The following is a 25,282-nucleotide window of genomic DNA, read 5'->3' on the forward strand; positions in this document are numbered from 1 at the left end:
GTGGAGGCAGCCGCGGCGGTGCGGGAGGCGGCGGCGGCCGAGGAGGAAGAGGAGTGGCGGCAGTGGCGGCGGGGACCTGTGCGGGGTGAGCCTGCGGTGGGGATGGGGAGGGGCCGCGGGTGACAGGGCTGGCGGATGGGCGCGGGCGGACGGGGACGGTGGCCGGCTGAGCAGCTGGGCGGCGCTGAAGAGTTGGGGGGGCCCGCGGAATTGGGGCGCCAGCTCTGTGAGGGACGGTTTCTGCCTTTGTTTCCCCCCCAACCCTGGCCGCCCCCCGCCCCCCGCTCCCTCTACTCCGCGCTCGTCCGCCGGGTCTCATGGCTTCCCCTCTCGGTCTGTGTCTCCTCTAGGATGGCGGAGGTACCGCCTGGGCCTAGCAGCCTCCTCCCACCACCAGCACCTCCGGCCTCGGCGGCGGCCGAGCCCCGCTGTCCCTTCCCGGCGGGGGCCGCCCTCGCCTGCTGCAGCGAGGACGAGGAGGACGACGAGGAGCACGAAGCCGGCGGCGGCGGCGGCGGCGGCGGGAGCCCGGCGGGCGGCGAGGCGACGGCGGCGGCCAAGGGGCATCCGTGCCTCCGCTGCCCCCAGCCGCCGCAGGAGCAGCTGCAGCTCAACGGATTGATCAACCCCGAACTGCGGCACCTCCGGACGGCCGCCTCCCTCAAGAGCAAGGTTTTGAGCGCGGCCGAGGCGGCCACGGTCACGGCCACCCCCGCCGGGGGCCCCAGAGCGACTGCAACAAAAGGAGCCGGGGTACACTCGGGCGAGAGCCCCCCTCCCTGCCTCCCCAGTAATGCAAGAACTGCGCTCCCCAGCCCCGCAGAGGCAGCGGCGGCCCGCAATGGACTGGCGGAGGGCCCGGAGCAGGAGGAGGAGGAAGACGAGCAGGTGCGGCTGCTGTCTTCATCCCTGACCGCCGGCTGCAGTTTGAGAAGCCCTTCAGGCCGGGAGGTTGAGCCTGGGGAGGATCGGACTATACGTTATGTCCGATATGAATCCGAGCTGCAAATGCCCGATATCATGAGACTGATCACCAAAGATCTGTCTGAACCCTACTCCATTTATACCTATAGATATTTTATCCACAACTGGCCACAGCTGTGCTTCTTGGTAAGTGGGTGGAATGAAAATTGGGTGAACCCAGCAGAGAGATTCAGGCCGTGCGGGGCAGGGAGTGTGAGGGCTGGAGTGGCAGTGGATGTATCCTGCATTTCATAGTACGTTACGTGATGTAAAGTGTGTGTATGCACTTCTAATTATTTAATGAAACTGCTTTGAAGGTAAGGGTTCATGATCCGGGTTAACTTGATACTGATGTAAATGCAATAAGCCTGTGTGATGCATGTTGGGGGTCTTGTATCCTGTTTACATTAGCTTATAATCATGTTTAACCGTCTTTAATTATCCTCCCTCATCCTCAAAGCACTTTGCAGTCATTTAATTTGAACATGGTTCTGTTCGGATACAGGCCTTATTAATCTCTCAATTACAGCCATAATCAGGGAAGAGTGTATGCATAAACATGTTTTGGTGTACATGATTGTCAGTAAACTTGCTGTGGCCACACTGGAGAATTAAATCTTAGAAGCGTATTCCATAATTATGGAGATTGTTTCCTTTTACTTCAGCAGGGCAGTTAGCAGTTGTAGCCAGCCTGCTTTCTGGTGCATGGTTGCAGAAGGCGCTACTAACACTTCTGGTGGCTGAAAGACTCCAGAAACTTGAACAAAATACCCTTTTTGGGAGTGTAGGAAACTAAGTGTGAAATTGTTAACTAATCTAATTTTTTTTTTCTTTTTTTAAAAGAAGCTGGTCATAGATATGCTTAAGTTCTAGGACTGTTGCTGGCTTGTGTGTGATGTAGTTGACAGAAATTTTTTGCTTAATATATGAGTAAAAAGGACTTGGCTTAACCAAACAAGCTGAATTTTTTTTTTTTTTTTTTGACTTACGTAGTACTGGTAGTACCAATAGTTTCCCAATAATATTGACCAATTTCAGTCTATGAAACCTTTCACTTAAATATTGATGGTAGGTATGTGCTTTATATCATGTACTCACAAGCATGTTGTTTCCATTGAATTTTATTGAAGAAAGACAACATGCTTTTAAGGAGTGCTTTACGATATGTGAAGGGAAAAGCCACTACCATTGTTTGTTGTTTTAGAATTGACTTAATTGCATTTACTAATTCCCTGTAAGATGCTTTGACAATACTTTAGAAATCTGTCTTTTTGATTCTATAGCTTGGTGGTGATCTGAAAATATAACCTCAGTATTGTTGATAATGGTAGCTGTGCTATTTTCTGCGTTCACTTTGCTAAACTTCAGTTTAGTATGTTTGTTTAAACTGGGACCTATTTTATATTCTACAAAACTGCTCTTACAGGATTCTAACCATTGCATCAAAATAGAAGTTCTAAGACACGTCTGTGTCAAATGAATATGGGAAGATGGTTTTCATAGCATTATTATAAATGTCATATCAAATGCTGTTATAAATGCTGAAGATTGTAGATTGATTTAATTGTAAGTTAATTCACAAAAGCATACAATTTAGTTACAGTTTAAATTGAAATAGTGTATGTATTTCTGTTAATTCCAGAAAATAGTTGTGTATGTGTGATGATTAGTCAGCCTTTGAGTTCTGGTATTACCTACACCTCTCTCAACTTGTCTGCCATTTTAAACTGATAAACTGAATATTAGTAAACTTTACTTTGATTTTACATAGACTCCTCCCAATTCAACAGCTAATTTGAACTTTAACCCTTAATAGCCAGTTTGTTTAACATTAAACTCTCAATATCTAGAAATTGTGATAATATGCAAGTGGTTGACTTGTAAGGTTTACTAATGCAAGTATGGATCTAGACGTATTGAACATAAAACAATAGTTAAACAGTCAGAGGCCATTTGGAACTGGGGCCTTTATATTGGCGTTTAAAAATTTTGAATTTCTCATGAGAACTAATTTAAAACAAATATAAATGTATGTTTATTTCAATTCATTTTATTTTAGAACTATAAAGGATCCTAGAGATAATCTAGTTCAGCTTAATTTTTTTTTTTAATGAAAGAAAATTAAAGACCAGAGTGACTTAAAATGTTCACATCTCCAGATATTTAGGGTCCAGAGATGTAAAGCTAGAACCCAGGTCTCCTGGCCTGTCATTATGGAAACAATTAAGAAGCTGAAAAATGACATACCCTTGAGTCATTCAGCCAAGATCCTTGTGTCACCAAGTTATGCTTCACCAAGTAATAGTTGTCCTTGCAGACAACGATATTAAGAGACTAGAAATCTTCAGAATGTTCCTGGTTTCCATGAGTAACCTGCAGTGGATCAAATGGAATATATGTGGTTGAACCTTAGAAAATCGCCAATACTTGATCATATTTGACTAACAAAAGTGACAGTTTCTAATGATTCTTCCTAATAATTGTAACAGATGTGAAAGTATGGTACTGTACAAATGGGAGGCACTGTCATTTACTCTGTACTTAAATAATTTATCTCTGTCTCTTTTGAGTTCATGGTATTTTCAGTTGTTGGTGCCTTTTTGAACTTCTTAAACTTATTACCAGTGATATACTATAGTACTTCTGTTATTTGTTCTAAATTTAAATTTCCAGATTCCTCTGTTTTCCTATTTGTGATATTCTGGAATTTGGGAATCCGTATTTCACACAGCTTATATTTTTCAAGTTTTATAGATTGACAAGCATTTGGCCTTGTAGAGTTAAATTTTAATCTTGCCTGGAATTTTTCAGTTCCCATCCTTGAAAAAAAGAACACATTTTAATAGCATGAGTTCCAAATTTATGTGCAGAAGCTTTTATTTGTAAAAACTTAACATGCAGTTCAGTGATTCTTGTAAATCAGCAATTTATCAGGAAAAAATACAGAATTGGCCTTCCTCACTAAACATCTTACTAATAACAGTGAATCATATATTGAGCTTTTATTTTTAAATGATGTGTACAACTTGATTTTTGTTCCTATAGATTCTTGATTAGTAAGAACTCAATCTAGTCTAAGTGAACTAATATAATGCTTTGTTTGCTTATTACTTTCTTGGTCCGAGGACAAAGAAGATTTGTTTGAAATGCCTATCCAGTTTGAAAGTATTGTCCAGATATATTGTGTCTAGTGGTTTTAATTTTTTCCCCTTTTGGATGGTTTACTGTGAAATGTAGCTGTCCTATAATTTTGTATCATAGATTGGTATAGATTTCCATTTCTCCTAGCTTATGAGGTCAGGTCAAAAATTTTTTAATGTACCTCTCATCTCTGATATATGCACACACACACACAACCACACACATCTATTTGAAATAAGTTATGTTCAAATCAGAAAATGCTGTTCAACCAGGCAACTTTTGTATATGCTTCAGGACTTAATACAGAAAGAAATTTTACTTTTCAAAAGAATTTTGAAAGAACCAGATTGATTTATCATGAATGAAAATGGAAATAACAATTTTAGAGGTTTATTGACCCCACATAATTTTGGATTGTGTTGATAAAACAGAAATGAATTAGTGTGGATTGTTGAATTTAATATCCCTTCAAAGTAAATCAACTATACTTCAATTAAAATAAGTAAATAAAATTAATATCCCTCCTGACCTAGTTTAGGCTTGCGTGAAATGGATTAGAATTATCTTGCCTAAAGATTTCTCTGCAGTTGAAAAAAAGGCTTTTTAATCAATTTACAGAATGATGAACTAAAAAAAGTCATAACAGATTCAAGATAAGAGAGGTATTAAGTGTAAATTGGGCTTTGCTTATTGATTTTTTTTAACCCATTCCTGGTTTTTGTTGTTGAAATAGTTTCTGAAAAGTTAATTTTATTAAGAGATGATTTGAAGCTTTCATATTTTTTTTATGAGGGCTCTTTACAGCAAACAAGTATTTCTGTCTGACACATTATTAAACAATTGGAACTATTGCCCTATTTATATTTACCAGAGTACAATATTTACTAGAACTTTTTGTTGGTGATGGAATTTTTGAAAAACATATTTTCAATGGTGATACTGGAAATTTTAATGAAAATGGAGGCTGATTAGCTTTTATTTAATAAGTAATCTTTGTGTGGAAGGCTGTACATTTTTATTAAAATAGAAAGGTCTGTAAAAATTACAGCTTTTGCTTTAATATGAAGCTTTGATTTTGAGATCTAGATATTCTGTGAGCTTTATGGCAATGACTCACACTGTCAGTAGAGCCCTAAAAATGAGACCATCGTATATCTAGTTTTTGTAGTTCTTCAATAACAAAAACCCCTTGGGTAGGATCTAAGGAATACCTTAAAAATAATCCTTTTTCTTTTAGATTTTTTTCCCCTGATCAAAATCTAACTATTATTCAGGTGTAAATATTATGTCTTATATCTGTCTTTCACTAAAACTTTATTATAATTAAATTTATAGTACTCTGTTGATAAGTTTCACAATATTTTGTGATATCTAATGAAAAGCCTTTCTTAAAAAAATTATTTTCACATGTTTCCCCTTTCCCAGATCTTAAACATGTAGCTCTTTATTGCAACTAATTATAAGCACCTCATAAAGTACTTGAATGTTTACCATGTGGAAATTTGCTTTTTTTTTTCCCCTAGGCTTTAATAATGAGCCTAAGAAATTCATGTCCTAAAGAATGTTGAAAGATTTTAAAACTAGAACATTTGAAGGAGTTCTGGGATTTAGATTTCTGACACTTCTGTGACTGCTCTCTTGCTAGAATTCTCATTATTTCTTCCTCCCTCAGAAACACTGACCAATGGTTGGCTGCTGTTTCTGTGGGTAATTATGCAATACCTGATGGCAATGTATTCTTTGTAACTGTTTGTTTATTTTTAAGGCCATGGTAGGGGAGGAGTGTGTAGGTGCCATCGTTTGCAAGTTGGATATGCACAAAAAGATGTTCCGCAGAGGTTATATAGCCATGTTAGCCGTGGATTCCAAATACAGGAGAAATGGCATTGGTAAGAAAAATATTATGTCACAAAAAAATGCCTAAGTTATTTTCATTTTTTTTTTGAAGCAGAAGACTTAAATGTAAATAGTATGTAGAAATGAGCATGAAGCTGAGGGAAGAAAATTGATTGCTTTTATTTCAAAATATTTTCAAAATGTTTTAAAAATGAATTGTTTCCTTTATTACTGTTTAATTATTTGAGAGATTATCTTTCTAACAATTAGAAGGTGATCAGTTTTCATCTCCAGACATTTTTTTGATCATATCCAAACTGCTTTGCATTATACTAAGTTCTGCAGTTTTTAATAACATTATTAGGGTGCTTGATCACAGCACTCAAGCAGCTGTGTGTACTTGGGTTAAATGGTCCTCAATCAAGGCAAAATTATGGAGAAATTGTTACCATTATTTAGTACTAGTCATCAAACATTATATTAGCAATTCGGGAAGGACCAGGAAAAAGGAGAATTGTTTCTTACTACTATTCCCAAACTCATCTCTTTCCTGGGCTACCTTTCCTGGCCTTTGCAGTTAATCTTATACTCATGGTTTATAATGGTCATTAGAATCATCTGGGTGGTTTAAAAACAAATGCTTAAGCCCCTCCCCTTGAGAATCTTGTCCTGTTAGAAGTAGGGCTGAAATTTCCCCAGGTGGCTGTGATGTAAGCCTGTTAAGAACAGCTGTCATAGTGTCTAAGACCTACTGGCTCTTTGTTCAAGATGGAGGATCAGGTAGAGAAGCGCTTGTCTGAGCATGGCACATTCTGAGAGGTACTGAAGCTAAGTAAGTATTCATGAAAAAAGAGTTTGATGCCTGTACCAGTATTTAATTACTAGCAGTTTTGTCACTTGTAGTTTTTTCTTTTTAAACTATGAGTGTCCAGTTTAAGACTGCTTCACACAATCTGAGACATCATGAGAAGTCATTATGAATAGGTTTACTTAGTACATTAGGTTCAGCCAACTTTTCTTATAGTGTTACAGTTTGCCACTAAGATGTTTAATGAATTGGGCTTGTTATACAAGCCAAGTTTGAGTCTTTGATGTATTAAAAAGAGCTGGTAAGGACTCATGGAAAATGATAGGCAAATTGCCTGGCTACTTCAGAGGACAGAAACCAGTGCCTTGAAGATTGCATCCTGGCCCTCAGACATATTTTGTATGGCCCATGTAACGTGTGCTTGCTTGTATTCATGGTTTGAAAATTGAGAGAGAAAATTTGGATTTCTTCTCTTAAGATCAGATTTAGTATTTGTTTTCTCTTTAATGTGCTAAGTATATCTGACCCTAAACTAGGATACAGACACACCACTGACGTCATTTGGTGTGCCCAGGCTTACTATAAGGTTTGTGGAAACTAACACAGTGTCTTGAGCCCACTCTGGGTCACAGCAGTTCTGGTGTGATCTTTGGCAAGATTGGCTCAAAGGTCATGGAGTGAGTTCTTACCAGCTGAAGAAGTTCCTGGGTTGCTCTGGCCATATCTTACCTTTTTTCTTGGAATTAAACAGCATTTACACCTGAGAAAAGGATCTATATCGGGAGATAGGTCTTTCAAGAGGAAACTTGTGTTGCTATGCACAGGTCCTATTGGGCTCTCAGTTTTAAGTCTAAATTTTTTCCCCCACTTAATTTGAGATAATCTGTGTATCATTCAGGGTAGAATCCAGCGTTTGACATTTCTTTGCTTCTTATGAATATTATAATTTAGGTATCTTTAAAAAATTAATTACATTTTTTACTTCATTAATACTCAGCTCTGTATTCTAGGTACTAACTTGGTTAAGAAAGCTATATATGCTATGGTTGAAGGAGACTGTGATGAGGTAAGTCTTCCTAAATGTTTAAGACCTTTTATCCTGGGCTGTATTCTACTGGGTATTTTTATAAATAGCCCATAATAAATTGTACTGCAGATTTCATTGCAAGCTATTATTGTACAAATGTAACTTGTGCTGAAAATTACATTCCGTTGAAAAACACATGAACTTTGACCTAGAACAAATTTTAAGATGATAATGGGAGCTAAAATTTGTGTCAGAATGTAAAGGTAAAATTTTAGATATTTTTAGTAAATAACTGGTATTCAGAACTCTGATTTGTTATCAGTTAAATCATTTAAGGTAGCTCTTATTATAAACCTTATTGTAATTTACTTGTGTATTGGCCTTGGTTTCTCTCTAAATAATACTTTTTTTTTTTTTCCCTGTGCGCCAACTGTCAGCCCATAGAAGAACATTTCACATTTGAAAAAAATCTCATCATTAAATAATAAGCCTGGAGGGGGGAAAGACAACCACTTTTTAAATGTAGATCTATCTGTAAATTAGCATAAAAGTGTCTTCTCTCTTCAGATTGTTTGTAAGGCCTGAAGGCAGGTAGTATCTTTGTATCCTGCAGCACTGTGCTTTACATACGGTAGGTGCTCAATAAATAATAGTGATGGTTGGGAATGTTAAGATTTACTATTATGTAATGTGGAAGGGGATAAGTATAAACTAGGGAAGTACAGATATCTTTAATATAACTGTGGTGACTAAGAAGGACCAGAGTTGTGCTAGTAATTTTATGAGCATTACTGCTAACACTTGTCTTTATTATTGGAGGGCAAATGTGCCTTAGAGAGTTCTCAAAATACTTGAAATTAGGTAAATTTTTTCTCAGACTGCAATAAGTAACTTGTTTTGGTTACTTTTTTTTTTTTTTAAGTGGGGTTTTTTTGGCACAAAATTTATTCACAGTCACTAACTGTCATTATTTGTGTGTATTTGGGGTGCAAAGTCCTTTCTTTTACCATCTTCACGCTTTTCAACTCTTCATCTTTCTTTCCACTTACAGCTGCTATTAATCTTGCAGTTTGCATCCTCCCATTTTCTAAGCACATGTGAATGCAGATGTTTACACATATTTTTTATACAAATGAAATCACAGTTATTCTGCTATAACTGCTTTTGCCACTTAACAGTAACTCATGAACAGGATTCCATGTCAGTACAGATGTACAGCAGAGTATTCTCACGCTCCTTGTCCACATTCATAGTTCGTAGTTTGACAGATCACACTAAATTGTGGTTGTATGAGAAGGCCTACAGATATATTGGGCAGCACAGGGAAGATATCCTGGGATTTACGGATATTTAATTTTTTTACCCCGAATAAGAAAATTCACACATGGCAAAGGATCTCATATTCACAGCTTTTAATTTCAAAATGTAAAAGGTACAGTGATTATCTGTAAAAAAAAGTAAAAGGTACCCTGATTATCTACATCATTGGTAACTAAAATTTGAGTATAAAATTGAATATAAATTTTTTCATCAGTGTAAGTCCAATATGGACCATGGCTATATTGGCTTAGACAGCTCACCAAGAATAGAAGTCAGGCTTCACAAAAGCTGCTTAACAGTTCAGAGAAATCTTTGGGATGATAAGACCATGTTTTGATCCTCTACTGAGTAGTGTGGTTCCCAGTGAACAGGGATGTTATAAGGAGGGAGTATTATGTCCCTTATGAAAGCCTTTTCTGAGTTATCCTAGTTACTGCCTATGAGACAGGTAGTATGCTTTACCTTAACTGATCAAATGTTTAAATAGTATTGGTTTTTCTTTGAAAGTTCTGCGGAATGATGAGATTTTGGTTATATTGTTATAGTCTTAAGGTTAAGGCCTAAATTAGTGATACATTTTATGGTAGAACTATTCATTGTAGGCTTAAAATTCTGATTCATTTTTCTTACTTTTCAAGCAATGAGTTTTCCTCAATCGTAGACTGAAATGGGTATAGTTCCATGAACTTATTTCTGTTGTATGGTTTTAAGTGGATGGTTTTTGCAGTTTGAATAGCTCTGCCTCTGGATTAGGGAAGTCTTCCATGGTTTAAAAAAATTGGTTATCTGTGCCCCATATTGTTCAGATAAAGGATTTGCTGTAAAAAGGGACAGAACTCTTGCTTACTCTTTATTAGGCTTTCACTTTCCCTTTCATTGAGTTTTAAACCATATAAGCAACAAACTCTTCTGTCCTCTTTACCCTTCTACTTTTTGATGGTAGTGTGTTTGTTGGTTCTACTTCCTTATATTACCATCCCATCCTGTTTGGTTTGGTTTCTTTCCCCTCCACTCCAGTGTAACTACTTTGTATTTGCTAGACCCAGTAGCTTCTTGGTCTTCCTCTGCTTATTAAAATGCTTCTCAGTCTTTAAGACCCAATTCAGATATCAACAACTCCTTTTAAGTTTTCCTTGAAAACCACCGTCTGTGGTTTTCTTTACCTCCCTTTCTGTAATACTTACTATGCTTAAATTCTTAAATTTACTTGTTCAAAGACTGTGCCTTAGCCACTGAGAGCAGAGATACCTTTTCTTGTTTACTGCTGTATTCTTAGTACTTAGTACAGCATTTGTGATAGAGTACATGGTTCATAAATATTGGTTGAATGATCAGTTTTGTGTTTCCAGTATCTTATCTATGCCTCTTTTTTTGGGGGGGGGGTGGACTTTTGAATTTCGATATGTCTATTTTTTTCATTAAAAAATTGTTTTTTAGTTCTTTTTTTTTAGTTATTTTTTTATACAGCAGGTTCTTATTAGTTATCTATTTTATACATATTAGTGTATATATGTCAATCCCCATCTCCCAGTCTAATTAGTTTTTAACTTGTCTTTCTCTCTAAGCTTCTAAGAACAGCAATCGTCTTTTTTTTGTGTGTGTGTACATAAAAAAATATATCTGAAAAAAATATATATCTGCAGGGTTAACCAAGTTATTAAAGTACCCTTTGATAAAAGCAATTATATATAAAAATGGTTTTGTATATAATTCATTGTTCTGAGGAAAACTTGGAAATTATAATTATCCAAGAATACAATGACCAAATTATAAAATAACTGACATGTGATGTTACTTTCATTAAGTTAGGTCAGTCTTCCTTTCTTTTAAAGTGTTAAGAAATTTTGACATTATCAGAAAGACATTTGTGAAGGGTTTTAAATTACATCTTCTACTGCTTAGGTCGTGCTGCTGTTTTTTCAATCTTACAGAGAGAGATTTTTGAATCTATGAGCCTATTAAGAGAGATACATTTGGAAATCTCTATGAAGCTTTACTGTACACATCCAGTCAATTTTTACTTTCTGTTCCGTTTGCAGAATTTATTTATGACCTTGAGTCATGTTTATATTGCTTTTGGTTGCCACTTGTTGTTTTAAGATAAATTCAGAGTGAATTAAACCGAGGTTAGTTGAAATGTAGATCTGTACATTTCACAGAGTTGAAATGTAGATCTTGCTTTTGCCCAAGTAACAATGGTATTATTCTTCTGGTCTAATAGATCTTTTCATTTTGCCTTACTATGACTTTCCTAACTTTTTATATCAGAATTAGACATGTTTAAACAGCGTAGCTAAAGATCTTTTCCATTTTCTGTATATTTGGATCTGACTAAAAAGTTATAGCATCAGAAAAAGAAACAGGTGGATTCATTACTTCATGAGTAAGAAATGCATTACCTATATTGCTAATCTAGCTTGAATTTGGTTACTCCTCTATGTGGTCTGGCTGCCAAACATTTAGTGGCTACCAGGAGAAGCTTCTTGAGCTTGGGTTTTACATTAGGGGAGACAGTAAGAAAAACATATACAAATAACATGACTGAGTTTTCATGTGTACCTAAAATAATGAACCCACATGGTGGCCATTTACTTTTATGTACTTTTTTTGGAAATAAATTAGAATGAATGGAGCAGCATGATGAACAGGACTTTTTAAGCTGCAGATGTCCCTGAAATGTTCACCTCTGGAAATTTAAATTTCAAATTTTTTTTAGATTTATGGTATGGTTACTACGATATTAATACTCAGAACTAACTCATAAATGATGAAAATATACTGGAATCAGAATTTCTTAATGGAGGTTAAGTGTGCAGTATGTGACCTTAAAACATTTTTAGTTGACCAGCGTCTTCCTATTTTCGTCTATCCCCATCCCCTTGGAACCACCATTCTACATTCGGCTTCTATTAAGTTTGACTGTTTTAGTTTCTGTATATAAGTGAGATCACGCAGTATTTGTTTTTCTATGTTTGATGCATTTCACTTAGGGTAATGCCCTCCAGGTTCACCCATGTTGTCACACTGGCAGCGCGCACCACTTTATCCATCCATTTGTTGATGAACATTTAGGTTGTTTCCTTATCTTGGCTACTGTGATAATGCTGTAATGAACATGGGGACCTCTTTGAGGTCCTGATTTTACTTTCTTTGGTTGTATACCCAGAAGTGTGATTGCTGGATCATATGATAGTTCTATTTTTAATTTTGAGGAACCGTCACACTGTTTTCCATAATGTCTGTAGCAATTTACATTCCCACCAACAGTGGGAAATTTATTTAAATAACCAATAATAAACCTGTTACATGTTAACAAAATAACATACATTTTATAGTAATGTACAAGATGACTTTTAAGCTTTTTGTGTTTAATAATTATATGTTTAACATTTTTAGTTTCATTGGAAACATATAGTTTGGCTGTGAGACAGGGCAGCTAGGTAAGGAACAGAGTAAAATGGAATTATTTAAACTGTAAGGATTTTTGGTTGAGTAGTTTGGCCTAGTTAAAGTTCTGGATATGATAAGCCTGGGTTCTAGATCCATCTTCTGTCGATATAGTTGTGTGATTATAGGAAAGTCATTTAACTTTTTAAAGTCTGTCTCTTTGTGCAGTGTGATGGTGATTCTGATCTTAAAGGGATGTTATGAAGAGCAGTAAAATTGTTCAGTCTGCATTGTTGGTGTGAGGCCTTTGAGGTGCCAGACAATAAAATGGTGCTTGCCGTCCCTCCAGGAGCTCCTAGCCTATAATATTAAAAAAGGCTTTCTAAACTGTAATGGTTTGGCTCGTCCTGACAATGGTGTGTTCCTGAGAGAATCCATAGAACTTCACTGTAACCCTTATTTTCTGTTAAGTAGAATTCAACTTAGCCAAGTTTCTTTAGGATTAAAATAACCTTATTATGCTTTGGCTTCCTATATAATATTCCCATGATGTGAACTAAAAGAATAATTTTATAGAGTTTTCAGTATAAACCCAGATTCTCTTTTAGTATGTTTATAAGAATTTCGTAATTAAGTGTTAAAAAGTAGTTACTTCTTTTGTGGCGTTTTCTGTTGTGTCAAATAATACATGATCTCTTTGATTAGAGAATGTGAGTGTGCTGAGAGAATCTTTTCATTTTAACCAAGGTGTTAGCACTTTGTGTAATGTTTTTCTGTAAATTGGGCCTTATTTTATTAATCCGTTAGGCTGCCAACAAACCTGAATTCAACTCGTAACTTACACATCAGGTGTATATTTATGTAGCTATAGTTAGCCTCAGCTGTGTTTGAATATTTTAGATTGCTGGATATTAATGAATATGGACTTGGATCCCCTTCATTATGTTAGATCTCCCATTCACTGCTTTGTTTTACTTTGGGGTGCAATCACAGGTACAGAAGAGTGGATACTATTAAGCTCTAGTTCACATTTGGAGTCTGGTTTATTCTTGTTCTACTGGTGGCCTTGAGTTTCATTCACTTGTAAGTTAGAGATATATCTGTTTCATAGGGTTCTTGTGAAAATAACATTATGACATATGCATGTAATATGAGATAATGCATGTGAAATGCTTTACGTAGCACTTAGTAAGCCTTCAAAAAGTATTATTTTTTTTACACTGTCGCTCTCCTTTTTATTTCTGTGAAATCAGTTCTAAGTTTTGAGTTGTTGCAGCTTTATTGCTTCTCATATTGTTTTGATTTAACATTTTAGCTGTAATTAGGTGCTGGCATAAAACAGAATTCTAGGAATTACTCAAGAGAATAGTTCCAAACTGGTAAATTGCATTGACCAGACTGGGGTGTTCCAAACTGGAGGATGGCATACACTGAACATTAAATTCCATTTTTTTAAGAGCAGAGAGAAATTGTTGACTTTTTATTTTCATCTTGAACCAGTTTGCTTGCTGTATAACTTTTATAGGAACATTTTCCCTTGATCTTGAACTATTAATTACTTGGTTTTAGATCTTTTTAAAGTTTGGATTAGTGTGTGATTTGCTCTCATGAGTTGTTTGCATAGGTAATTGCCGTAAGATGATACTTTCTGTTTAAGTACTCTGGTCATTTAAAAGCTTGGCAGTACTTTCGTTTGTTTCCTATTTATGTAATGTATGTAATATAATGAAAGGTACTAAGGGCATATATAATTAACAAATGTTTAAGAGCCTTCTGTGTGTCAAGCAGTGTGTTAGGTGCAGAGGAAATGGCTGTGAACAAGGTACCCATGATCCCTGTCCTTGTTGGGCTCACCAGCTGGGAAAGATGTCATGCTCATCAAACATTGAATGAAAGTACAGTTGAACAAGGAGCAGTGCCGAGTGCTGTGGGGTAGTATGAAGGGAAAGAGATACTCTACCCAGTCTGGAAGTGACATGCTAAGGCCAAAAGCAAGAAGAGGAGGATGGGAAGAGTGTTCTTCCAGACAGAGAAAACAGCTTATGTGAAAGGTCTAAGGTAGGAAAGATAATGGTGGGTTCCAGAAACTGAAAGTTTAGTGTTGATCGTGGCGAGTAACTGGGGGAGACCTAAAGCACAATTAGCAAGGTAGGTAGAGGCCATATCTTGATGGACCTTTTAGGTCTCTTTAGATTACTGTTAGATTGTGGACGTTTTCTTGAGGACAAAAGAGAGTCAATAAATGGTTGTAAGCAGGGAATTAACGAGCATCACTGTACCTAGAGTGGGAGACCTTTGGGTTAAGAGGTTCTTGTATTTATAATAAAAGTTGATGGCAGCTTAGACTAGAATGTTGTCAATGGGGATAGAAAGGAGAGGATCAGTTTAAGAGAGATTTAAGAGAGAAAATTGAAATACTCAATGCTTGGATGTATGTAGCGGGGTGGAGAGGAAGGAAGTACAGAGATGACTCTTAGGTTTTAGGTTTGAGGCATTGATGGGATGGAGATCTTGTTACTGATGTGCGGAATTGTAGAGGAGTTGATCATGAGTTTTTTGGATCCAATGAGTTGAAGTACAGTCTTTTCTCTATTATTTATATCTGTTGCTTGAATTCTTGTCAGATTTTTTTTTTTATAGCTTGCGATAGAACAGGAAGAGACTCGTAGGCTTTACTTGGGCCTTTGTTTAATTATACTTTGCCCTTTTTTCCCACTCCAAACACCTCGGGGTTATAACATCCCGACAGTAACTGTGACTCACTGTGTTGATTCTCAGTGAGGTAGGTAGAGAATCAATAGAAAGGCAAATAGAGCTATGTATGTAAAAGTTGGGAGATGGGATAGAGGATATTTTGGTAGGGGAAGGTAGAAGTAAAGTAGAAGAACATCACATAATAGTCAAAAGTATCAGTTCTTCATTGTCAGGGCCGCTGGTTCAGTAGTATTTTAATAGATCCAGAAAGAAGTTAATACCTCTGTTAAATGTTGATATCCATCGTGTCTAGACATTCTCAGAATGTAGTTCTCAGAATGTCGTCCCCTTACCAGCAGCAATCCACATCACCTGGCAATTTTTAAAAAACGCAGATTCTTGGGCACCACCCCAAACCTACTCAGAAACTCTGGAGGGGAGGTGCAGCAATCTATTTTAATAAGCCCTCCAGGTACACTAAAGTTTTGGTACCTTTGATCTAGGTTTGGCAAACTTTCTCTACAAAGAGCCTGATAGTAAATATTTTAGGCTTTGCAGCCCACAGGTCTCTGGTGCGACTGCTCAGGTCTGCTTTTGTATTGAGAAAGCAGCAATAAACATCATGCAGACCAATGGACATGGCTGTGTCTCAATAAAACTTTATTTACAAAAACAGGCAGTAGGCATATTTGGTCTAAGGACGATAGTTTTCAGACTCTGGTCTTGACTGTAGACAAATATGGTAGTTGTCGCCAGGATAAAAGATGACATATTAATGAAAATATAGGAGTTGGAGGTCAATCTGAATAGTTTCAAGTACTGGTTTATTTTCTTAAATCTTTGATTGTTGATTTTTTTCTTCATTTTTTTGTCACACTATACAGGGAACGAATTCATCTTTGTTTTAGTATAAAACATATATTCTCATTGCCAGAAATTCCAAACATTTCACAAAAATCAATAGAAAAGAAAATGTCCCCAGTGTTCCCACCCCACCCTTGCCCTGAGAGAGAATGACTTTTATAATTCTGATGACTGTTTTTCTGGGTTCTTCCTGTATGTCATTAATGTTTACTGTTTTCACCATCAACTTTAAGACAATTAAATGTAGTTTCTTTTTCTTAAATATTTGATCTTATTGTTTTTAAGTTATTTGTCAAATTATGAAATTATAAATTAGTTTCAAATATTATAAAATTATAACTTAGTTTTCTCTCTCTTTTTTTGAAGGTTGTTTTGGAAACAGAAATAACGAATAAGTCTGCTTTGAAACTTTATGAAAATCTTGGTTTTGTTCGAGATAAGAGGCTGTTCAGATACTATTTAAATGGAGTTGATGCACTGCGACTTAAATTGTGGCTGCGTTGAGAAACTGACATCAAGGAACAACTTTCCAACGATGCAGAATCGACCTTTGCATGCAATGCAATTTGTACAGAATTGCTTTGCAGGTGGATTTAGTGATTTCCATGCAGCTCTTATCTGTCAGTGTCTCATTTGAGTGTCGCACAATATTTGTTGCACTTTGGCATGGCGCATTTGTTTTGAATTAAAAGAGATTGTTTTAAACTTAAAGAGTTCTTTTGGTACCAACAAGATGTGCCAGTTGATAGCCAAGATTTGTTTGTTCATTTGCAAAATCTGCTGACATTGTTATTTACACAGTGATAATTTTATCACAGAACCAGGAAGTGGAACATGATTTTTGTTCCTTAAAAAAGCCAATGTAGATTGTAAAATTCTCTGAGTATACTAACATTTCACATGAAACCTGCCATAGTTTTCTGAGGGGGTGGGGGAAAAGCTTCAATTTTAGGTTTTATTTTTTCAATATTAAATTTCCATTCTTGAATATTGGTACCTCAGTGATTAGTGAATGAAAAAAAATGTTATGTAGGGTTGGGTGTGTCTTAACAATGAGTAAAGATAACAATTAAATTGCGTCTGCCAGTGCCTGTGTAGATAAGTATATTTGTCTTCATCTCTATAGTTTTTGAATGCATGCTACCTTTTCCTTTTCTTTAAGGCCTTTGCAAGCAAACTTCTGTTTTTATTTAAATTCTAAATTTGGTAATAAATTATTTCAGATTTTTATAATTTGGATACTTTTTCCAGGTGAGTGACAGAGTGGTTTACTGTAGAAGTCCCTTCTTTTCTTACAGTAAGAAGTTGAATCTACTTGGAAAATCTTTGAGAAATGACTCAAAAGGGATGAGAAAAGTTGATGAAGCCGGGAATTGCTGGGTTTTAGATGCACTTTTTTTTGAGAGTGAGGGAATTTTTGGAAAAGAGTAGAAAAATTAATGTAAATTGGTATGATTTTATTTAATCAAAATTGTTACTAAGCTGTGAGGAACAGCTTTTACAAAGTAGTTGGAACTTTTTTCCCACTTGGTTTGGATTCACATTGCTTCCATTTCTTAAAATGCTTCGCTTTTGGTTCTTGGTCTTGAAAATAAATTCCAAGGTGCACTGTATCTGTTTTAAACTGATTTTATTTTCTTTTCACTTGTGCAAATTCTTGGGGGAGCTTTACTTTATTAGTTCCCAGAAAAACAAAAGGGAGAAATGGAAAATTCTTGGAATGAGTTCTATAGGTTTTCTTAATAGCCACCATGTTCATTAGTTACATTGTGTTTTGGCCAGTCTGTGCAATGTAATTACTCTTAAAGTTGATTGCTTTCAGTGGAGTCAGGAGACCTGTGATGGATAATTTATTTGACTGGAAAACCGAGGTGCCCATTAAAGAAAAGATTCATTCTCTGTGAAAAATGTTTTGTAGGAATGTATTGTTTTTTCATTAATTTGGATATGCTTTACTTCTGCTCTAGGATTTGGTTTGAATTTTATTTTATGGCTATAATTACTGTATTTTTAAAAACCCTACCTCCATTAACAGTTGGTAAAAGCCCCCTTTCAGGAAAGTTTGTTGCCTTTTTGTTATGTTTTTTTGTTTTTGTTTTTTTGTTTTTTTTTTAAGGGAAAGCTGCTCCTTGCTCAGTGTAGTGTCTTGAAAGTGAACATGGTGACAAGTATTTTTTAAATAAAGATACATAAATTTGGTGAAAATAAAATCTTCCTGTTGATGGGATCATTTATAGTTCCTTATTTTTAAAGAAAACGTTTTCTTTCCATTTTATATTGCCTTGAAAGTTTAATGGGCAGAATACTGGTTACATTAAAAATATGAAGACCACACAATACTCAGCTTTCCAGGTGACCATTTTGAGTACGTTTTTGGTCAGACTTCATTTGGACTCTAGCACTTAGAGGAATACCAATCATAATGATGCATCTATTATTTTTAATATGGAGGGAATTGAACTAATAAAATAGTTCAGTACTTTCATTATCAAATTTTATCTCACCACTTTATATTTGACTTGCTGGTTCATAGGTAATGATTGTTGATGAACGTACATTTGCTTGACTCACTAATGAGGACAGTTCTAAAGTAAATACATGCTAGATTTTTAGCTCAGCCATTAATTTTTTGGCAGATTGTCAATGAAACCATCACTATTGACCTTTTCACCCAGAATTGACCAAATTTTGCTGAATTGACTGGGTGTTTTAAACACAAACTTAACTGTGTGACTGAAAAGTCAAATGGTTGTCATATTGTTTAGCTGGTGTTTGTTGAATATCTGTGTCTACCTTATGTCTTTAATTGGGTATGCAGAAATTGTTTACTTAAGTGGACTAAAATTTTATCCTCTAGCATGGTAACCCAGCACCAAAATTAAGTCTCCATTTCAGGTGAAGTAGCATCAAACATTAACTTAAATTTTGATATTGGGCTTTCATTTTTCTTATATAATCTTAAAACAGCTCCACTTAAAATTGATAGAGCGAGTTCACTTGGCTAAAACTGAGCAAAATTGGTGCAACTTTCTTTTAATGGGGTGCTGCCTCTTTAAGACTGACTGTACTATCCACTGACACTGGTTTGGCAGCTGCTACTGCTGAACATTTTTATACATGCTACCATGAAGCTATATATGTTAGTATTGAAGAAGCTAACGGGTATACTACCATTTTAATGTGTGGGCTGACTATAATTTCCCTTACATTAGGATGAAACTAGAGAATTCCACAGATCATAAACCAGACAGTAGTTTTGAAGCTGAAGCCAGCAAAAAAAAAAATTACTATTAAAAAATTGGTTTTAATATTTTCTGCCTCTTCCCTAAAGTACCCTCCCCATTTGCTTGACAAATCTATGTAAAGAAGTTTGTTTGTCACATGTTTTAACTTTACCTTGCCCTGTGTTACGGTATTGGCTGACATGTATAAGACTGGATGTGTATATTTATTATGGTGTCTAAAAATCATAAAGTTCATCACTTTCCAGGAGCATAGATAAAAGCAAATTGGTAGTGCATCAGAGTTACTTTTCAGTGCACCATGACATCACTAAAATGAGTGCTATATTGTTATAGGGCTTTCAGGTTTGTAAAAATATAACCATAAATTATATTGACGTCAGATATGAGTTGAGTATCTATAAAATATCATGTGTATCTCAAAATATTGGACTGCTGTTTGATGACTGGATATTGCTGCATAATTTTCTTCTATTGTCCCATATCCTTTTGGAGAGAGAGTTTTAATGGGATTTGAAATGTGCAAGCTGTCTAAATAAGATGCAGTCAAATAAAGTATGGTTAAGTTGTGTTTGCATTTTTCTTTTAGATACAGCTGTGTGCATTTTATGTTCGAGTTGTTTTACTTTCACCTACTAAGAAGAAAAAAGAAAAAAATAGGCAATCTATTTTGTTCCCCACTTCCTGCCTTGCATCTAAGAGTTATTTGGAAGAAGGATACACAATTGTTATCTCTCTCACCTTGTGTTCTGACAAATTTGAAAATAACAACGTGAACTTGATTTTACTAAAAGTATTCAGAGTTATTAGTCAGCTCATATATCAGCTATCAATACAAATGAGAGCATTTTCTCATGCATTAAACCAAAACTTGTTTTTCTGTCCTTGTCCCATAGCAATTTATATGTAAGACAGTTTTTATTTTAATTCACTCTTTTTTGTTTATACTTAAGTAATGTTTTGTTTTGTTTTGTTTCCCCCTTGCTAAGACCAAAGGAAAATAGAGCAATATCTAAAGGGCTTTTTGTCCCATTCTTGTGAGAAGATTAAATGGCAGTTATGTATTCTTTCATATTTCAGGATTTATGGATATTAGTGGAAGAAGAGATCTGTTTTAATTGGGACTGCTAAATTACTCTCATCATGCCTGTCAAATCTTCACTTTGTTCTTTTATAGTCAAGTAGTGAAAATATCTGAGTTCATGTTTTACTTGGGCCCTATATGGAATTCTAAATACTTCATAAATTGTCTTAATAAAGACCAGAAAGTTCTTTCACACCTATGAACAGAGATCAATAATAACCTGTAGCCTAGAGATGTAGTGATACTTTTAAGCAACTTTTTAAAAATGAGTTTGAAAAATTTCATGAGCAGATAGCACAATGCACTTTCTTCAGATTCAGAGCCGTCCAGTAGCACTTCTTTTTGATAGAGATGTTAATTTGTGCTCTCCAATATGATAGTCACTAGTCACGTAGCTACTGAACCCCTGAAGAAAGGCTAGTATGATTGAAGAACTGAATTTTTAATTAATTGAAATTTACACAGCCACATGTGGTTTAGTGGCTCCTGCACTGGATAGCATAGCTTTAGATAATATTTAGACAGCAATAACTGAGGAAAACAGCTTTTGAAAAGGATTTTTTAAAGACTACTATCTAATTCATTGAAGAATGAAATAGGATCATGTTTAAAAATTACCTCTGAGCAATATACTCTATACAAGAGTATACCTACAGTATTTATGACGAAAACCTATTTCATTAAAACAGTATTTGTCACCACCCCTCTCCCTGCTTTTGCCGTGAATTAGCCATTCTGAGAAAAGCAGCCCTTTCAGTTTTTGTTATTTGGTAGTTCTCTGGGTTGCAGAGGTTCCGAGATTCAAGTGCCAAAAATTGGTTTCTGATGAGACTCCTGTCTTTTTAGCATTAAAATATTTTACATCATTAAGCCTAATAACTTCTCATTTTAGATGAATTTGAAATAATTTTACCTGTAAATGAGATTGGTCATTTCTCGTTTTATGAGTGGTCAAACTGAAACATGGAGGTGTATCATGTTTACACTTTTTTTTGTTCCTAAATTATAGAAGATTATGTATGTCGATACAAGGGCAAGTGTTTTTGTTTCTGAGAACCAGATTTATTTTCCTGTGTTCTCTGGCCACGATGTGTCAATCTTGATTCTAGCTGGACATCTCGTAAGTGTAATTCATCAAAAGAGCAGGCGTGGAGATGGGAAACACCTGGCAAAAGGGAGTGCCAGACTTGGTATAGCCTGTTAACACTGCTGGGGAAAGAGCTCAAGGCGCACGTTCTATTGATACGAATCAGTGTTTAATCTTCATGTGAAAAAGACCTAGGAATAATAAAGATCACCAAAGTGCCGAAATCTACCTTCTACTACTTAGAAAAATGTAAACAATGCAGGGGTTAAAAATGTAAGGTTTTTATAATGCTAAGAAATAAGCTCATTTTTAGTTGATGATGGATTTTTATGACTACCTCTTTGCTGTATGAATATATCTCAATTTTTTAATACCTCAATTTCCTGAGAATCTGTATGTATGTTTTTGTAAATAAAATAATTTACCATATGCTAGAGAAAGGACATGGCTTTTAAAGAAATTGTATAAAGACATTTGTGACTGAATTTGTTACACAGTGAATCTATTTGAAATTTCTTAAAAACAGCCTTTTCTGGCCCCCTTGACTGAGGTTTTCTTTTTTGGTTTTTTTTTTTTTTGTTGTTTTTTTTGTATTTTTCAGTAAACATATTCTTATTTAGCGAGATCTGTGTTCCAGGATGCGTGTACCCTCATTTGTTCATTTATAACTGCAAAGATTTGTATGTCTCCTGTGTTTTCCTTTCATGCCAAAGAAATTCACCCTTTTAAAAAAAGTCAGCAGGTTGCACGAACTGAAAAAAATTTTTTGCCCCTTAGATAGGGGTTCTTAAGAAGCTTTATTTCCTAAGATTTAAATATTTTCCAAAGGAAAATATCTTCAATTTTTTAGTTAAAACCAGTAGTAAAAATTTGTAAAAAGACGTGTGTTTTTAGGAATGCACTAGTTCTATAGGAAACAATATTGGCAATTTTAAGGAACTGTGCTGCTTTAAAATCCACAATTGTATGAAGCTGATACAAGATATAAAGTAATTGCTAAATTTTATGTATGTTTGTGAACTCCTCAGGGTTCAATGCCCTAACATAGGTGATTGATCACTAACATCTGTAGGGCCATATATCCTGTGATTGTACATGTTTATTGATCATTTTAAGGGAGCTGAAGTTGCTGCCTTAAAGCTAAACCTGCTGCCTTAAACTTTGCTACCTCCCTCCCTACAATCATGGCTGTAAACAGTGACTCAACAGTCAGCTAGCATTATATTTCATTTTATTGTGAATGCTAATAAAATTTGTACGTCCACCAAGTATTGACTTAACTAGGTAAATGTAAATTGATTTCAACCTTGTCTTTGGCCAAGTCTACTTGATAGCTTATGATAATATGAACTGAAGTACACCAATATGGATGTGAGCATTGTGTTTGAGTTATTGTGAGAATAATTATTTTCTTCATATTTGGAACTGATAATGAGCATTCAAGGTGTTTATTTCCATCAGATGATACTGAGCAAGTGTCTTAACCTCTGTAAACCTTTAGTGATAAATACTTGATAAGCTTAGTGTGAAGAATAAATGAAATAATGTATGTAAATTCACCTTAACAGTACCTAGTAGCCTAGTATATAGTAAATAATAAACGATAGCTATTATTAATATATATACCATAGTAGTATATAGTAATTTTGTATTTCGGTACTGGATTTTATAGCACCATTTAAATGGTAAAAGTCATCTAAATATTAGATCTTATGAGAATAGCCCAGACTGTAGCAAGTGAAGAGAAAAACTGTGTGTACAAATACACACAGACACACACACAAATCCTTAATCATATAACCAGTATTAAAATTCCAATTTCTAGGAAATTGTTTTTAGTAGCAGTATGGAGATGCATAAGAAGTAAATATATAGAATACAGAGGAGGTTACTCTTTCAAAGAGGAAAGATTTCTGTTACAAGGACATTAGACACCTTAGTAGACAAGTTTGGAGGTACAGACAAATGATTATAGGAAAGAAAATTAGTGGAACGTAGAGGTAAGTTTGAAAGTAGGGGTCTGTGTCTTGCATATCCCAAATACCTAGTGTTTTTCTATGAGCATAATAAGACACAAATGTTTATTGGGGGAAAAATGGAGTAGATAAATATGGTGCACTTGCCAACAGCAACAAAGGAATGAAGTTTAGAAAGGGTTGGGTTTTTGAAATGTAATCAGCAAAGCATAGGAAGAAAGAAAAAATAGGTGCTAATATAGGCACAAAGTTTTAATAGAGATTGTTAAGCAAGTGAAGACAGTTTCGTTTTTCCTTTTGAAAGAAGACAAGATAGGGAAGGGTAAGGACGACCCTCTGTTCTAACACCCCAATGTTGCATTCAAAAAGGAATTAATAGAGAAATAATTCAGGATAAATTTACCACAGCCGTTATCCGAATTTATAAAGAAACCTTAAACCACATGGCGTGACTAGGGTTGCCATTAATGCATAAAATCAGGAGATGGTTTGATATAGAATATGAGCTACAGAATTGTGGTTCTCATACTAGGGAGTCCAATTTTGCACCTGACTACAGATACAGAAGAACACCTGGACATCTTTGCCCAGCCTACTGAGTAGAGGATCACTGTATTCTGGCTTGATTGTGGGATGCTTGGCATTATTGGGATGTGATCCCCTCAGCTTGGGGTGGAGAGACGTATGATTAATGTTCTTTCTTCATTGCCAGGAAGGCAGTAGAGTAATGGTAATAAATAGCATGCAGTGAGCTTGCCTTTTTACAGTTTTCAAAGCAGTTTCACCTACTTTTACTCAATCTTTAGAAAGATCTTTTGAGATGGAAAGATTAATACTCAAAGTGCTTAAATGACGCCTCTAAGGTCACAAAGCAGTGATAAGACCTCAACCCAGGCCTGAGTCTCCTAGATCTGGTTTTCTTCCCATCGCACTCCGTGCTTGATGAAACCCAAAGAGGATAGAGTCCAATATATTTAATTCTGTTGTGTAAAATTAAAACTTTAATGACTCCTACTAAATTATTTAAATTCAGCTGTTTGATTCAGCATAAAATTTAAACGCTCTCTTAAAATGTTTAATAGGTCTAATTTGTAAAATCCATGAAAGGATTTAGGATTAAGTAGTTTTAACATCTAATTGGTTTCTAATAATTAGGTATATAATATATTTAAGGGGACTGAAATTGATTTCTTCTTTAAAAATGAACTTTTAAAATATATTGCCCTATGAAAGTTGAACTGAATCCGCTTATTTATATAATTCATTTATGTTTAAAATTTTCTAAATATTATGCTCCAGCATGTAACTCTTGCCATATTTCCAGTAAACTTTTACTCAGTCAAATTTCTTTTCTAATGGAAAGGAGTTCATAGAAAAAAAACCCTATACTGATTATTAATCAAGTTTGAAGTCTAATTAAAATATGTAGAAATACTTAAAAACACTAAAAAATCAGGTCATATTAGTATTCTCTATATAGTGCTAAGCCTACAAAAACGCAAACATTAGGAAATTATTTTTGTGTATATATGTATATATATGTGTGTGTATGTGTGTGTATATAATGTGTGTGTATATGTACAAATGTATATACATTTATGCATGTACATGGACCCCTTTCCTGGTGGTAAAAACTTGTTTTAATTACAATATCAGCTGCTGGTGATACAATGTTAAATAAGTAGGTTGGTCTGTATTTGCCTTCAAATAGAGTAGGATGCTAATATGCAAAATCCGTGCCTCTTCAAACACTGGACAGGTCAGGAAGGTCAATCATACTATCTCTACTCATAAAAATGGGGTTAAAACGACTTGCCCTTTAAGATAGTGATGTGGGTTCCACTGGGGTGTAA

The 25,282-nt window shown here is 35.5% G+C and overlaps 1 protein-coding gene across 1 annotated transcript; it reads left to right on the plus strand.

Annotated features, from left to right (window-relative positions):
* Positions 1–22,733, plus strand: NAA30 (N-alpha-acetyltransferase 30, NatC catalytic subunit). The gene is made up of 5 exons (XM_032623860.1): positions 1–85; positions 351–1,110; positions 5,870–5,993; positions 7,759–7,814; positions 16,407–22,733. The coding sequence occupies exons 2-5, from the start codon at positions 352–354 to the stop codon at positions 16,542–16,544; spliced, it is 1,077 nt and encodes a 358-aa protein (XP_032479751.1). The 5' UTR covers positions 1–85; position 351; the 3' UTR covers positions 16,545–22,733.
* Positions 22,734–25,282: the final 2,549 nt, after the last annotated feature.

The sequence above is a fragment of the Phocoena sinus genome, chromosome 2, assembly GCF_008692025.1.
Source record: "Phocoena sinus isolate mPhoSin1 chromosome 2, mPhoSin1.pri, whole genome shotgun sequence".
Classification (NCBI taxonomy): Eukaryota; Metazoa; Chordata; class Mammalia; order Artiodactyla; family Phocoenidae; genus Phocoena; species Phocoena sinus.